Genomic DNA, 16,020 nt, shown 5'->3' with positions numbered 1-16,020 from the left:
AGAGGGTAATTACTACATATTTTCCCCAAATAAAAATAATTTATTTTTTGGTATTAAATTTCAAATGAAGACATGTTAGATGGTGTACGTACAACGTGTTAATTTTTGTTAGCACGAGACCCACCCGATTAGAACAAAAATGTTTTTTTTTTTTTTCATTCACTTTTTTTATAAAAAAAAAATTACAATATTATTAAAAAATACTTCCTTAATCACAAAGTAAAAAAAAAAAAACATTTGTCGGGACCCAATATTCGGTGATTAGCATTTTTGTTTTTGTTAATACGGAGTGGCATTTGTTGGACAATGAAAAAAATAACTTTTCCCAACAAATAAGTAAATAAATAAATAAACAGCCTTCTTGGTACTGAAAATTAAAATCTGATAATGGAGACACGTTCCAGTTCCAGTTCCAGCCATGTTTGTGAGTGTGAAACTAGAGGCCAGAGAATTGGTGCGGCTCATGGCACATACGAGAAAACGTGGATTTCAATTCAAGAAACATTTACACTTCAATGTCTTCAGCTCTCCCTTCTATACATAATATTTTATATTGGGAAATGGAAAGAGATGAATCAAAATTTTATTTTTATTTACAGTGACAAAAAAATGGAAAGAAAAATCTTATCTGAGCTGAGAGCATCTCTTCAGCTCTCCCTTGTAATTGATATCTTTCTTGGACACACTAAGGATGCCTGATTGCTCATCAACTTTCCCGATCATAAGCTTCAGTAGTGGAACCTTTGATAGGGTTTTGCATGACCCCACCATTATCAACTTTTTCTGTTCAAACATAAATGAATCAAGAAATTGTATCCTACTTGAGATTATTTTTTTTTACCACTTGATAATTTCCTATTTAATCAACTCAATAAGCACAAAAAGAAGATTTATGATAACAAGCAAGCAAAACCTTTCAAATAAACTAGAAATTTGAAGTCAAGAGTAATTTTTATACGATGAAAGAACTTTCGACGCCTACCTTTGCTCGGGTGAGAGCCACATTAATCCTATGCCAGTCACCAAGAAGTGAGCCAGAGCAATCCCTTGGATTTTCACTTGACCTAACAAATGACACCAGTATGCAGTCCTTGTCTCTTCCCTAGACCAAAGGGAAAAAGGGGTAAAAAAAAAGGTTATAAATCGCTGTGGTATAGCTTCAAATTTAACTAAAAGTAACTACAAAACCAAATTCCAAAAACAAAAAGAGGTTGAGTGATGATCCTCTTCACCCAAAAAACTGGCTATTATTAGTTTAAGCCATGTATCACAATCCACTCGGACAAAATCAAGCAAAGGACCCTAAAATCTGTTACATCTTTGTTATAAGACCATGTCTGAACAAAAAAGGGAGACAACAGCCATACTTCACCCTAACCTGGTATTTATCAATGGTATGTATCTCCACAGAGGTTATGCATACAGACCGGCGGATAAGATTTGCCTGAGAATTATAAGGCGTAATGATGCCAATATCCTCCCCTTCAATTCCATTCTCAACCAACTTCTCTGTGATCTATATAATGAGCACGATGAGGAACAAATACATAATGGGCTTGCACCATGAAACGGAATTCAAAATGAAATACATTCTTGGTCTTAAGCAACAAGATCTATTTAATCATTTATTTTTATAAGTAACAAGAAATATTTAGTCATACGACTCGTACCTCTGCAATTATGTAAGCTTCAATAGGATTATTCAGAGTCTTTTGATCTCTCTCCTCAAAAGCAGGTAAAATATCTGAGTTGTAAAAGATTATATGTAAGAAACCAAGCCAAATAACAAAAAATTCACCAAAGGAAATGTTAACAAGAGTATAAATGATTGTATGCTTATTGACCTGTATCAATAAATATGACTGGATTTGTTGGGTTCAAAACCTGCAATCATGAATCATCTAATACATGTATTAAATACATTTTTGATAAGTAATACGGAAATTTAATATCAGGAACTTTAAAACCACAGAAAATTGCAAGATTTTCAACTACAGATACACATCAGCTAAAGGCAAGAAGAAGATAGATCATAATGGAACGACATTGTGGAAGAATGCTATAACCTCGTTTAGCCATGATGAACAAGATTTCAAACCAGAAAGCCCAAGTCTGGCATTAGCTATTTCAGAAGAACCACAACGTAATCTGTCACCATATATTAAGGCATTTGATAGTTCCATAATGCCTTGACACATTCGATACTGCACAGAGATCAACTTAGTAAGCAGACCTGGTAAAGAAAAAGTAGCAAATGAAATACACCCTTCCATGACCAATTTCTTTGTCCTTTGCATTCCCCCATATGTAACTATTATTTATCAAGAAGAAAAAAAAAAAATCTTCGAATTCAAGTAACCTGGCTCTGCAGCGCTGAAATTGCCTGAGGATGTGCTTCTGATAGCCTGCAAAACAGGCTTACTCCCATCCCATTCTCCCGAGCCTCTGTACTCTAGACATTGATTAGCGCACATTTTTAATGAGCTTAAAGAGTTGATAAAACAAAAGTAAAGCAAATAGAACTACAAACAGATGAGACATATCACCTGGACAAGAGGAGGTAGTTGATAATGATCACCAACAAGGACAAATGTCGAAGCAAACATCAAGGGTCCCAGTGATACCTGATACGAAAAAGACTCGTGAATCAATCAGAGAGTTCAACATAATCTCTTCATCAACAATTCTGCTTAAACAGCACCACCACACCTAATTAAGTTATAAACACTAAAAACAGTCTCAAATCTGCAGAACAATAAACTAAGTACTTAACAAACAAATTTTTTTTTCAACTAAATGCAAGATGTTTTCACAATATATTCTCCGACACATAAAAGCCATACGAGAATAAAATCTACAAACTATAAAGTGGACATATTAAGTTTTGAAAACAGCATCAATTTTATGCTGGTGCCCCAAACAGTAAAAACCTAAATGGCAAAAATTGGTGATCACATAAAAAATAGCAACTAGCCCCCTTTTCCATTTCTGCATCTCAATCATTTCCAATTTCTTAATTTTTATCTTACTCACACCCATCTAAATATAAACTTACAACTAGGTTTCACAATTATTACCAAACATTGTCAACCCAATGCATGCTTCTTTTACTCTATGTTTCGAAATTTCAACTTTCATAGTTGTTAATCAATTAGAACAAAGGGCAGCCGCGAATGTTATCCATCCATATCTTATTCTATGGAAGGATATATTTATTATCCACTTGAATAAGTGGTTAGGAAAAATATATATGCATATTTGTGAGAGTGCATATTGTGTATGTGCTTGTTGATAGAGAGGGAGAAAGAGAAAGAGGATTCAATTTTAAAAATCTCTTTAGCCATCAAATTTCAGACTACCATTTTTTACTTTTGGTTTTACTAATGTCACTGATCAAAAAAAGACTTTTGGTTTTACTAATGTCAAGATATGAGATTGACGATTCTACAACAAAATCCATGAATTCCCATCACTTTATAGAGTGACATTATAGTGTAGTTGCATTTTGAGAAGATACAACGAACTTAAAGCTACAGTAAAACACAAACAGGAAAGACAACATACTGGAAGGCTAGTCTGTCCAGCTTCATCCATGATGCATACATCAAATCTCTTGTTGGAAAGCAAAGGACTGGTAATTCCAAGACAAGTAACTGCAACAACTTTGACTTGGTCTAATCTTATTTTGACATCTTCAACACTGTGTATGTTCATTGCTGCCATAGAAATCTTTGTTACGAGATGGAGAATAAATGAAACTGATTATGCCACAAGGAATCCACTTAACTATAATCTGACCTGAAAAACAATTTCCCCGAACTTCTTCATGCACGGCTTCAGGTCTTCCAATACGTACAAAATCAATGCCCTGTTAAGTTTAATTTTCCATGACATGCAAGAAAAACTAATGAGTAAATTAACATGACGATACAAGGTGCACTGATCATCATACAATTATAAATACAATAAGAAGAATGACTCGTGTGGAAGTCCACTTCCATTGGTGGTTGAAGACTGGGTAAGATCTGCAGACCCTAAGACCAAAAACTTTTAATTCCTTCTAACTAAGCATTCTGGCATTCCCAATGTTAGAGGGAACAGCAAAAGAAACATTGACTGATGTGGAAAGACTAAGCTTGATTACCAACGGATGAATAATAGAATCATAGTTAGGTGCACAGTTAACATAGAATAGCAAAGGAAAATTTATCAATCAGGCACCGTGAAACTGCATTTAAGGCAGAACGGGCATGTTGCTTGAATGTCAGACATCGTGTCACAATCAAACATGTTTACCACTTACAAAAAGGGGGGAAGAGGGGCCCATGGCTTTCATTGACTTGGGCTACATTATACAGGGCATCAAGTAACACAAGATGAATGGAGGATAGAAAGAACCTGAGCTTTTAATTTTATAAGCAAATTATCAACAGCAGAGTTTGTATAGGATGTCAGCAAGATGGATGTCCCTCTCATCAACAAGGCTTTTACAGCATGCACCATTGTAGAAGTCTTGCCGGTTCCAGGCATTCCTAGTATTAGAGCGTAATCCTTTGCTGTAAGTATCTGAATAATGGACAATAAGTAAAAAAGCGCAACCCAAATATAATTGGTCAGAATAGCTTCGACTAGTAATTGGTCAACAAATTGGGACATAAGCTTTCTGTACAGAAAACCTTAAGAATAGCCCGACGCTGATCATCATTCAAATTCCTTTCGGACCAGACATAAGATATTGCTGGATCTTGGCTGAATATACATCCATTGTCAAATTTAGGAGCCTACAAGGAAGCACATAGCCAAAACCATGCAAAATGTCATCACAAGATTAGCAAAAACACAGAAATCAAGGGGAGAACAAGTTAGCAACAAACATTCACCTCAAGATCAACAATCATCTTCCGTAGATGGGTACTTTTTGCACTTCGTAGAAAAAGTTGTACAAGGTTAAGCCTTCAAATAATAACATCAAGCATGGATTCAGTGCAGATACATATTACACTAATTATTTCTTTCGCAATCTCTAATGCTACAAGTTTGGGAACTTCATTTTTTTGGGGGGGAGAGGGGGAGGGGTTGTTGGTTTGGAGAGCATATATATCATAATAGTTTAGAAAAATTAATTACCTCATAACTGCAAATGAAGTCATAATTTCATCCTTGTCAATCCGCCAAACCTCTTCAAAAAGATCATGTGCCTCTGAAGAAGGATTGCTCCCAGGAAGCCGGAGACGCTTGGAAAAAGAAACCTAGAATATATAGAAGTCAATTTGAAACTGGTTAATTAATGAAGACATTGTAGTGCAAGAGCAGAAAGTCAGAAACAACCATTTTCAATAACACGTCCAAGCAAATTTATAAATGAATAGGAATAGCAAATGTAGTACTTACAGAAACATGAAAGCGACTTATCTCTGTAATGACCCCACTTGCAATAGTTACACGACCGGCTTCAGTGCTAAGTATCTAAACATAACAAGGGGAGAAAATACAAAACTAAAGATTAGATGAAAAATTAAAGGTAAAATATGCCACATGATATGGAAGTTTTTCCCTTTTCTGATAATTCACATGATATAGAAGTTATTATGTCCAATGAATATGGAGCTCATAAATTGTCATTTGTTGGCAGAATCATATTTTTTTATTGGCACCGGGTGTCCAAGAACAGCGTCCCGACTAATCTCGGGGGTGCACAGGCCCTCGGCAAGGAGTTTTCCACAAGTGCATCTCAGTTAATTCAAGAAGAAAATCCTCCACTCCGATGGCCCCTAAGATTGTTTGCACCCAAGGGGATTTGAACCTTAGACCTGAGGGGAGCATACCCTCAAACCCAAGGCCTTTACCACTTGAGCCAACCCCTAGGAGTTAGAAATTGGCGGAATCATAATTGCCTTAACTCAAAAGGCCACTTTGTAATTTCGTATACTGCATTTGCTTAAGAAAGCAAAGCGCAGACTATTTTGTGAAGCATCAATAAGATCAACTTTGATAGGTAAAGAACAAGATAAGCATCCAAATATTAAAAAGTTAAGAGCAGCTCATGTCAAACACGTCATAAAAGTTGATTCTATTTTATGTAAACTCAACAAAAACTACATCCTGCACAAATCTAATATGTGAAAAAAAATTTACCACATAGTCTCCACTTCTAAGCATGCTGTCCATATAATTTCTCGGAGAAGAGGCAACACTTAAAGAATCTCCATCAGATGCTTTCATATGGAATGCTGGTAGATCTTGATGCACAAAACGATAAATGAACCGCTTGTCTTTAAGAGGCTCATGATGCGGAAGTTCCTCTGAAGCATCAAGAACAAGAGAAGAAAGGAAACTAGTGGACTTATCATGCTTCAAACTAGTGGACTTATCATGCTTCAAACTACGAGGACACCAGATCTTTTTCTTCGCAAGCTGAGAAGGAAAAAACACGTTTCCAATAATTAGGGAGACTATTTGGGAGTTTAGCATAAATAAATTGTAAAACTGCTTCAAAGATGCACCTCGATCTCTTTAGCTTCTAAGTCAATCAACCAATCCCAATGCCGAAGGAACTTGCCATGAGCTACAGTTAGGTGGCTAGTATTTGAATCAAACAGATCACCTAATCCACTACTTTCAGTGCTTCCACCATGTGCCTGCATCAATAACACATTACGGCTGCATAAACCAACATACAGGGAACTAAATAGCCTCTCAAGGCCAAATGACAATAAATGGTTTTTGAAGTATCAGATTGGAACCCCCCTGGTGGGAATGGATTTCTCAGAGTTCATAGCTATGGGATATCAGGGCCATTGTCAATGCAATGATAAAGAATTTTACAAGCACCAAATATTTGAATGGCTATTTTGTGAATGAAACTCCCATTACCCCATTGCCATACCCACCAAACAGAAGCAGATTAATTAATATGCACAACTTTTTACAGTCATTCAACCTAGTAAAGATAAAAAGATTACCTTATGATAGATACTACAGACATTAAGATGGCGACAACCATTACACATGCTCAGACTCTGTAGAAAATTGAGAAAATTTCAAAGGGCAATACAGAAAGGCACTTGTCTAAAACACACTGCACATAACAATTCCACAATAGCCATACCCGTAACATAGGGGGTAATTGTTGCATTGTTGATGCCTTGAGAATATGACTTGCAAGTTCATTACGACGCATAACAAGCCCAACCAAGTCAGATCTTCGAACCGCAATTCCCTTTACAGATGGTCAATTCCACTGAATAAATTCAAGATTCTGACAGAATGATTGCTCAAAGCTGTATCTGAATTTACCTGTGTCTGATCTGACTGAAGATAGTATAAAAGACCACAATCAATATGCTTCTGGTACCTGAATAAAAGCCAAATCAAAGTAAATAGAAGTATGCTTTCTTAAATTTTCTCCTTGACAGAAATGCGATGTCCCCACCAAAAGACAGAAAGGATAAGTGCACACCTCTCAGACATGAGGAGAGTGTATAAGATTACTTGTGCAGAGTGTTCCATAGATGACTGCAGAAATCACATCAAAAGAAGGGTAACACCGAAAATAAGGTGATTTAAGCATTTCGGACTTCGATTTTTCTAGTATTTCAGATAGACAATAGACTTGCCTGGCCATTGGGAACTTTTCCAGTTTTAAACTCTAAAGGCATAATCTTCTCATTAGCTTCATTTCTGTTTGATTTCACACTGACTCTGACAGAAGCATCAATCATCCCTTTCAAACCATATTTAGGAGCCCACGCCATCTCCTCAATATCAATTACCTATATTTACAACAGAAGTTTTGTAAATATAATGTAAACGTTATCATATTGAAGTGAATGACAAGGAGAAAGCAGCACTTCATTTTACAATCTCAAATTTCGTATATACCCACAAATGCATGTGTGTAGATGCAAAATTGGAAATAAAAATCATGCAAGTAAAAAAAAAGGTGAAAGCCTTGCCTCAGATAGGTTAACTTTTTTCAGCCCGTCATCGGATCCAAAATCAACATGAGCTTTTGAATCCTGCCGACAAAAGAATTATAAACAACGTAAAATGTCTGTCTACAACATTCCAAGCAAACAAACCTCCAAGAAAATGAGAGGTGATGTATCTCAAAAGGCATACCTTTTTTTTAACTCAGGGATAAGATGTCTAACAATGCAAAAAGAATTATATGGGAAGAAAAAAGGATAGATACCAAATGTATACTGTAGATGATATAAAAATCACCTAAAGGCGTGAACAACTTTGGGATGGCCATAGGGTGGGTTCATGCATCCAATTCCCAGTAATTTGCACAGATGACTAATGTAGGAATTCTAATTTGGCTTACAGGGTATTGCAACATTACAGATATTAACGTAACACGAGTAAGTGCGCAAAAAGTTTCAAAATACAAAACTGCCTTGCACTCCAATAAAAAACAAGTTAACAAATAAATAGGCTCCATACAAGAATTTATGTATTTCACAATCAAACCAGTTGAGATGAGGTTAGCTTTGGCAATAATGAACCAAATCCATTCTCAAGCGAAAAGATAATCAAGAACAGAGTAACAGCAATGTGAGTTCTACACAGGCATACCTGTGGATCTTTGAACGTGATGATCCAATTCAATAATTTTGGTACAGCCTCAATCAAGGTTTTCCGTATATCATTTTCATTTACTGCAAATCCCACATACCGGAGAGATTAAGACTTTCACACAAGATGATCCATAGTGGTAATTAGTGACTTTCGTTTGGGATTTGAAGTTCAATTCACATTTGAGTAAAATTTAAAAAGGATATGGTCCCTTGAACTGATGCGAATGCTTAAGGTTTTGAGCCCACCAAGCATGGGGGGAGATTGAAAATAAGAAATTAGAAATTGTACTTAATTGAAAATTATATAAGTTCCCACCTCCACATGCATATAAGCTTTCCATGTTTTTCTGGAGCACCACTCCAGCATATTCCTCCAAGAATTTTATAGTAGGACTTTCCTTAATAAGTCCAGCCTGAAAAGGGAAGAAATATCACATATGTACTCAATTGGGAAAAAATGAATTTTTATCAAACCATTGTACAAGGTACTAGTGAAAATTCTGAAACCTGAAAAATTTGGTGCAGCAAGGTACCAATTAATGCTGCCGTTGAATACTCATTGCACTTTAGCCTCTCATCTAGAATTGTTCGCCTTGGGCAACTGAAACTAGCAGCAACCTAAAAGATTTGTGTAGTTATAAGGAAGAGACGGATATAGAGAAATATAATATTCAAAAGCAAGTGATTATTACCCGGGTTCCAGACAGCAATATATCAGGATGAACGATTATAAAATTGCTGTCACGATCTACATCACACTTTCCTTGCTCATCAAAGTTACCAATGACATTCACAGTATCTCCAGGTGCAACTACACCATAATACCTGACAAGAAATGGAAAAAGACAGTTTGAGAAACACTAAACATAATTTCCTCAACAGCCATTGATTGACCCCATATAATAACCGATTCGGATCAGCAAATATTCTCAATGATATGATTCTCAGTAGAAGATCATAGGCACTTTGTGTAACTTCTAAGGAAGGAATCAAACAGAGTCCATCCGAGATTCAAATATATCAGTATTAAGTAAGCAAACAGGATCAATGCATATTGAGTTCTTGGCAACAATAAGGCAATTATTTACCAATCAGTACCAGAGGAAACTTCAATTGCCAAGAACAACAATGATGAAAAATACCAGGCCGTCAAGACAACAGGGTTAATAGCCAATAGTTATTCATGCTGTAGAAATATAAATGAAAACAACTCCAATTCCCAAAAGGGGTTGTGTTTATATAAATTAAAATGCAGCTGGACTTGAATTCCCAATCAGATCAAACAACATAGGTTAACCCCATAAATCAAAAGGTTAAAATGGTTGGTAATGCAACTTAAAATTATTCTGTAAATGTGATTGTACAGTGATGATGACTACAGAGACTTGAAGCCATGAAGTCATGCTTCTGTCCTGAGTCATCAATAGTACAACAGTTCCATCACTAGAACTGTTAACAAGTGGAGAAGATGTAAAAGGTGCCACGTATCAAGTGATGATCAATCTCCAAATGATAAGCACAAAGTGAAATTTTACATTAGGGGAAAAAGTTATCTATGAAATAGTGGAGAGGATATAAAATGCTTCAGAAAAATATTACAAGTCAGCTTACCACTCTTCCCACAAATACACAGCACACTCTTCTCCACTATGTTCATTCAGTAGACGAAGAACCTATAAAGCAAGTGATCAACTTAGTACAGTTCCTAGCTAAATTGAAGTAATGAAGTGGTTTGGGTATAAGGCATAATGAAAACCTTATATGGGCCCTCAGCACCAGATGAGACAGCAGGTCTAAGCCTCTCAGACACCTGCAGCAGAAATGTGTTGCATATTATCAATCTTCAAAAGCATACCCCCAACACAACAAGATAAGTTTGGAAAAAGTAAAGCATACCTCTAATACTAGAAAATTGCAATGGGAAGAAGCCCCATTGACCTCTGCTGGTAAATTCATTGCCATTCCTTCTACTGCACCATCAAGTTTGACAGATATTCCATCACCATCTCTGTTATGAACTTTGGTTGAATATGCTTCCATGTCACTAGATAACGAGTCTTCAACAGAAATGACATCTTCTACTTGATCCAGAAGTTCAAGCAATGCCTGAGAAAAGATGCATACAAATAGATATCATGTTACTTATGACTAGATTAGGAGAAAACGTCTTTTACTCCTGCCCAATATATCGTGTAAACTTTCAACTCAGCAATTATTTTTTTTTTTATAAGTAAACCTCGAAAGGAAATCAAAATCAACTCAGCAATTATAAACTTGCACTTTATGTTTATGAGATAATCAAATACTTGAATTGGAAAAGAAGTATGAAAAAAATGATCGGCATAAGTAAAATAACATAGTACAATTATACCTTTTTGTGTTGTCTTAAACCATGCAGATCAGATGCTCCATTACATACAACACCATTAGCTATCTGAAATTCAGTTCCAGCACAGATCAGAAATAAAAAAGTGCAAACTTCAAGTTGACAGATGAAAAGTCAGAAAATTCTGAGTCTTGTAATTTTTCTGGCGTTTACCGCCAAGAAAACAAAATGAACCAAGTTCATGAATATAAAATATTAAACTTATTCGAAGGGATTCTATAATTTGGTGTCTTCTCTTGGTACCCAGACATTTCAATGAAATATTTTTCACTTTGTCCTCCATCTTCCTAGAATACAAACAGAACTGAACAATTCATACCTACTCTCAGCCGATTGAACACAAAATTACCTTATCATGGCAATATGATAGAGATGGTGGAGTTCGGAACGGACTCTGCCTACTAGCAGCTCCGGCGCTGGTCAATTCACTTCTATTCCCACATGAACCAGTATCCTGATCCGGGTTAACCCTTTTTAAACCAACTCTGTTAGTGGCTACCAAAGATTTTTCAGCAGCCTTTTGTGTTGGTGACGAAAGCCACTTTTCAACCTGGTCAGCTTTACTAGGAGAAGTCCGTACCATACCCTAAAAATTTACCATGCGATCAAAACCATAACCAATTTGTAAGCAGACGCCAAATTTAACCAATAGACATGCCTTGTTCAGTGAGCATTGCTGAAGGTGTGAAGCATTGAGCCTTGAAGAGTCGGCCAACACTCTCATCATCTCTGGTATGCGTTTTGAAACTGCCTGGAGTCTTTCATTCACCGGAGATATCTTCCATGTCACTTCATCACCTCCATCGTCCTGGCTCTGCTTTATCAACTACCGCCACGACCATGTTTAATATCAATTTCAGGAAGAATATAAATTACTGTGATTGTTATATCGGAAGTATTTGCATAAAAAAATTAAAATAACAATCGAATAGCATCCACGCATGCATTAAGTGTTTCCTGGTAAAATATATTTTACAAAATACAACCTAAAATACTACAAACACAATCGGCATAATTCAAGCACTACTCCCTAAAAAAAACCCATTAACACTAAAGGCTACTACAATGGGTTTTCCAGGAAAATTTAAACAAAAAAATTGCCTGACATTTACCATTCCAGGCGAGAACTTGAAGCGCTTGTGGGACACAGACTTGGAAATCTCTGGGGACACTTCGGACAGGTCCCTGTCTGCATTAACACCCATCGTGTCCAAATTAGCAGGCGGCGTATTCTGCGACGCATTATTTAGATTCCTCGTTCGTGAATCCGACCTGTTTCTAGGTTCCCGAGATGGCAAAACCTCAAGATTGGGATCTACATTTTGCAAATTCGGTACATTTTTACGGTTTCTCGAGGTCAAAACATCATTATTAGGACCAATACGTCCAGAATTAGAATCATTTATCGCGTTTTGAACAGGTAACACCGATTTCTCGAGATCAACCGGCCCCGAACTCGGACCATCCGCGGGGTTTCGGGAGCTCGAAACGGCAAAGGGATTGGCATTGGGAGAGGACGAAACACCGGCGTTGGAAGCGGGGACATTCTTAGGATTCTGGGAGGCTAAGAGGGCATTCTGAGTGTGGCGCTCGAATAAATGCTGGATGCCAAACTTGCAGGGCTGCTGTTGGTTGTTGCTTGGGTTGGACTTCTTGGACGAAGACAATGATGAAGAAGAAGGATTTGGTTTTTTCCTCGGAGGCATTCTTCTGGTACGTGGAAGCTTAGGACTAGGGTTTTTCACTTCATCAGCATTCAATCCTGCAGTCAGATAGAGAGAGACAGGAGAACTTAAGGTTTTATTTCTTTTTAATTTGTGATTTGCGCTCTCCCGCCCAAAATTAAGGGAAAGAGATATAACCGAATGGAAATAATTTATTCTTAAAACTAAATTATAACTGATGTGGCCGATGTAATAATCATATTATAAAATTATTTTTATTATAAAATAAATTATAAAATTATGTTAGTTTATGAGTTTACTTATATCTAATTTTTTTATATTTATAGCAGTTCTCCAACCAAATTAGAGTATTTTTATTTTTTAATTCAAAAATTCAAATATCGTTGTAATTGAAAATTTTGTCTCGGATGAAAGGAACAAAAAAGTGGGGATGTATCTGGTCCAATTTTGAACATTTTTTAGAATTAAACTGGTATATATTGATTTTAAAATTTTAAGAATTGATACCGGACCGATTCATTATCGAAACTGAAACTTCTAATTTTCCCAGTTTCAGACCTGGTTTGGTTTTTTCGATTTTTACAAATTATTTATATTAGTTATAATATGATGTTTATATATACTAAATTATTAGTTTATTTATATTATAGTATAAATATATTATTTTATAATAATTAACACATACTAGTATAATATTGAATTTAAATATAGTTTATATAAGTTCTAAATTTTTTACATGAGTATATACGATCAAATGTGTAAAAGTGTATTTATAAAAAAATATATATTATAATTTATTATGCCAAAACTGTATCTTTGATATATATATATAAGTAAGTTTATATTAATAATTTAGTATTAATGTTTCTATTTAAAATTAAAAATTATGTTATATTAATTTTATATTATGAGATTAAATTTTATACCTTATATCAAATGTTATATTAAAAATTATAAGATTATTTTTATGTTATATCACATATTATATTAATCTTATGTTATAATATTAAAATTTCATATTATATTAATTGAGTAAAACTATAGAATAATCATTATAACAATGCACACCATACGAGGCTTTTGTTTTTTGTATTTTTAGCAAAACGTGTATTTTGATTTTGTCCCTCCCACTCTCTCAGACTAAAATGGCATCAATGTCTCCGCCATTGTTGCCTTTACAAGACAACACTGACGCCGACAGCCCGCTTCGAGAGGTCGAAGACCTTCTCCGTGAAGCCATCGAGGAGCTCCAGCGACGCTAGCACAGGGCCCGTGGCCACGCAGGGCCCTCACCGTCACTAGCACCATCAACATTGCCCACCCTACGACCACGCTGCTGAAGAGCCTTCGTGCGTGGCAAACACCATCAAAAACCTCTACAGAGCTTCCTCCTCTCCTACGGCGTCCACATTGGCATCAGTATCCTCCTCCCCACTTTCAAGCTCGCCCACCACCAATCCTACTCCTTACTCATCTTGATTCATGCGGGGGGAGGGGAGATTCAGGGGGAACCAGTTCACTTGTTAGTGAACACTGTTTGCCACCTCAGGTGTAGGGTGTGCCCAATATACAGAGGTTGATGCAAAGACTTGTCCATATTAATTAGTAATCTAGCATATAATATATATATATATAATATATAATATTTTATAAATATACATACTAGTCCAGTTCGGTTTGAACCAATTTTCATATTAATGCACCAGTTTTGAACCGGTTTTGATTTTTAAGAATTGGTACTGCACAAGACTACTTAAAAACGGGACCAAACTCACCAATTCGATTTGGTTCAGTTTGATTAAACTGGTTTTTCAATTTTTTTTTTTTTTACACCCATACAAAAAAAGTAACATTAGGTTCAGTTATATTGTGTGTAAATTCTATACAATCTTTTTTTTAAAAATGAGATATATTATTTAAAAATTATTTTTTATGTGAATTTTAGCTTTATCTATTTTTTTAAGGGGAGTATGCGAAACTAATACATAATGTGACTGCAAATATCGTTTCTAAAAAATATATATAGTGGACATGGCCACAACTTGGGACCAATTGACTATTTAGGCCTCGTTTGAATAGTGAGATGATTTGTGAATAGTGGTAAAATAGTTTGTAAATAGTAAAATAGTTTTAGCTGAAATATTTTATGAGATTTTGAAAAATGATAAAGAAAAAGTTGAATCAAAATATTACAAAATTAAAATATTTTTAGAATATATTTTTTAATATTATTTTTGTTTTAGAATTTGAAAAAATTGAATTATTTTTTATGTTTTGTTTGAAAGTTTGATAAAGTTATAATGATTAGATAATGATTATATGATAAAGTTAAAAATTAAAAATTAAAAAATATTTGTATTTGTATTTGTGGTGTTTGGATATTGAGATGAGATGATGTGAGATAAAGTGGGAGAATCTTGCTATCAAAATTAAGCCTTGGACTTACATTTAGACTTCAGCCGGGTACAAAATTCACTTTGGTTGTTGAAATCAACTCAATTTATCTCAAACTAATTATTGATGAGACCCACTACTTTTTCAACTTTTTATAAAAAAGTTAAACATATCTCAATCTAATTTATACATTCAAACACGTATCTTAACATATTTATATTTAAATGCATCTCAATAGAACTCACAAAACACTACTATTTACATATTAACTCAAATCATCTAAGATATTCTTAGCATCCAAACGCAGCTTAGTCTTGTCTCTCCTAATTATACATCATCGTGCATCATATTTCAAGCAGCTCATATCATCGATTAACTATATAATATTTACTTGAAATATGTCACATTGTTAGATGACAAATATTATAATAAAAAAAATTCTTCTTTTAAATTGAGGTGGACAAAAAGTAGGTGCAAAATGTTAAATGGACTGTCAAAATTACTAATTACTTTATATTAGAAAACAAAATAGATTTTATATAAGAGTAATGATACGTGTACAACCATTTTTAGATCTATTTATACAACTATATTTTAAATTGAGAATATTTCTATAAAACAGTATTACTTTTATAAATTATTTTATAAGAATGTTTCTCATTTAGAATATGGTTATTGTTGAAGCATGTTTTGTAGCCGACGACTGTGACAATGCTCATGCACCTACGAGAGTGGAAGAAAGGGTGGTTTGATAGTTGTCGTGTCACCTCCGATATCAAAGTCAGACTCTTTCAAGTGGAGCAAATGAAGCAAGAAGTAGTAGAGAGCTAGAAAGAGAGAGAGAGAGAGAATGATTGAATGTGTAACATCTTTCTTGTCGTCAGTCTTTCTGTATTTATATAATATTCCTCATAAGATCCTTCTATCATTGTAATGATTACCCTCATCCCCGGCCACATGGCGTCACATTTAA

General features: G+C 35.1%; 1 protein-coding gene across 2 annotated transcripts; it reads right to left on the bottom strand.

Annotated features, from left to right (window-relative positions):
• Positions 1-405: 405 nt before the first annotated feature.
• Positions 406-12,728, bottom strand: LOC108989514 (DNA replication ATP-dependent helicase/nuclease JHS1). 2 transcript variants are annotated; one of them, XM_018963144.2, is made up of 34 exons: positions 12,081-12,728; positions 11,627-11,794; positions 11,318-11,554; positions 10,954-11,016; positions 10,479-10,688; positions 10,339-10,392; positions 10,194-10,255; positions 9,275-9,407; positions 9,090-9,200; positions 8,899-8,995; positions 8,581-8,663; positions 7,956-8,018; positions 7,617-7,772; positions 7,460-7,515; positions 7,297-7,354; positions 7,109-7,219; positions 6,963-7,019; positions 6,504-6,638; positions 6,136-6,414; positions 5,392-5,466; positions 5,128-5,249; positions 4,881-4,953; positions 4,677-4,781; positions 4,399-4,566; positions 3,799-3,868; positions 3,565-3,716; positions 2,547-2,624; positions 2,360-2,452; positions 2,067-2,204; positions 1,845-1,884; positions 1,671-1,744; positions 1,379-1,516; positions 983-1,102; positions 406-783 (listed from the first exon to the last, which is right to left on the bottom strand). In XM_018963144.2, exons 1-34 carry the CDS (start codon positions 12,672-12,674, stop codon positions 625-627), a joined length of 4,332 nt encoding a protein of 1,443 aa, XP_018818689.1. In that variant the 5' UTR covers positions 12,675-12,728; the 3' UTR covers positions 406-624. The 2 variants fall into 2 exon arrangements, 1 of the variants encoding a protein (XP_018818689.1); XR_004801489.1 differs by lacking the exons at positions 406-783; positions 983-1,102; positions 1,379-1,516; positions 1,671-1,744; positions 1,845-1,884 and having other exon boundaries at positions 2,113-2,204; positions 2,360-2,445.
• Positions 12,729-16,020: the final 3,292 nt, after the last annotated feature.

This window comes from Juglans regia, chromosome 5 (genome assembly GCF_001411555.2).
Source record: "Juglans regia cultivar Chandler chromosome 5, Walnut 2.0, whole genome shotgun sequence".
NCBI classification, from domain to species: Eukaryota; Viridiplantae; Streptophyta; class Magnoliopsida; order Fagales; family Juglandaceae; genus Juglans; species Juglans regia.
This window is presented reverse-complemented; position numbering and strand designations above follow the sequence as displayed.

What these genes read in the sequence shown, in the direction of transcription:
- LOC108989514 (XM_018963144.2), bottom strand. Translation starts at nt 12,674, where the DNA reads ATGCCTCCGAGGAAAAAACCAAATCCTTCTTCTTCATCATTGTCTTCG. An exon ending in TTCAGTCAGATCAGACACAG is followed by an intron (nt 7,220 to 7,296) that starts GTAAATTCAGAT and finishes CCATCTGTAAAG; the next exon opens with GGAATTGCGGTTCGAAGATC. An exon ending in TAAGTCGCTTTCATGTTTCT is followed by an intron (nt 5,250 to 5,391) that starts GTAAGTACTACA and finishes TATATATTCTAG; the next exon opens with GTTTCTTTTTCCAAGCGTCT.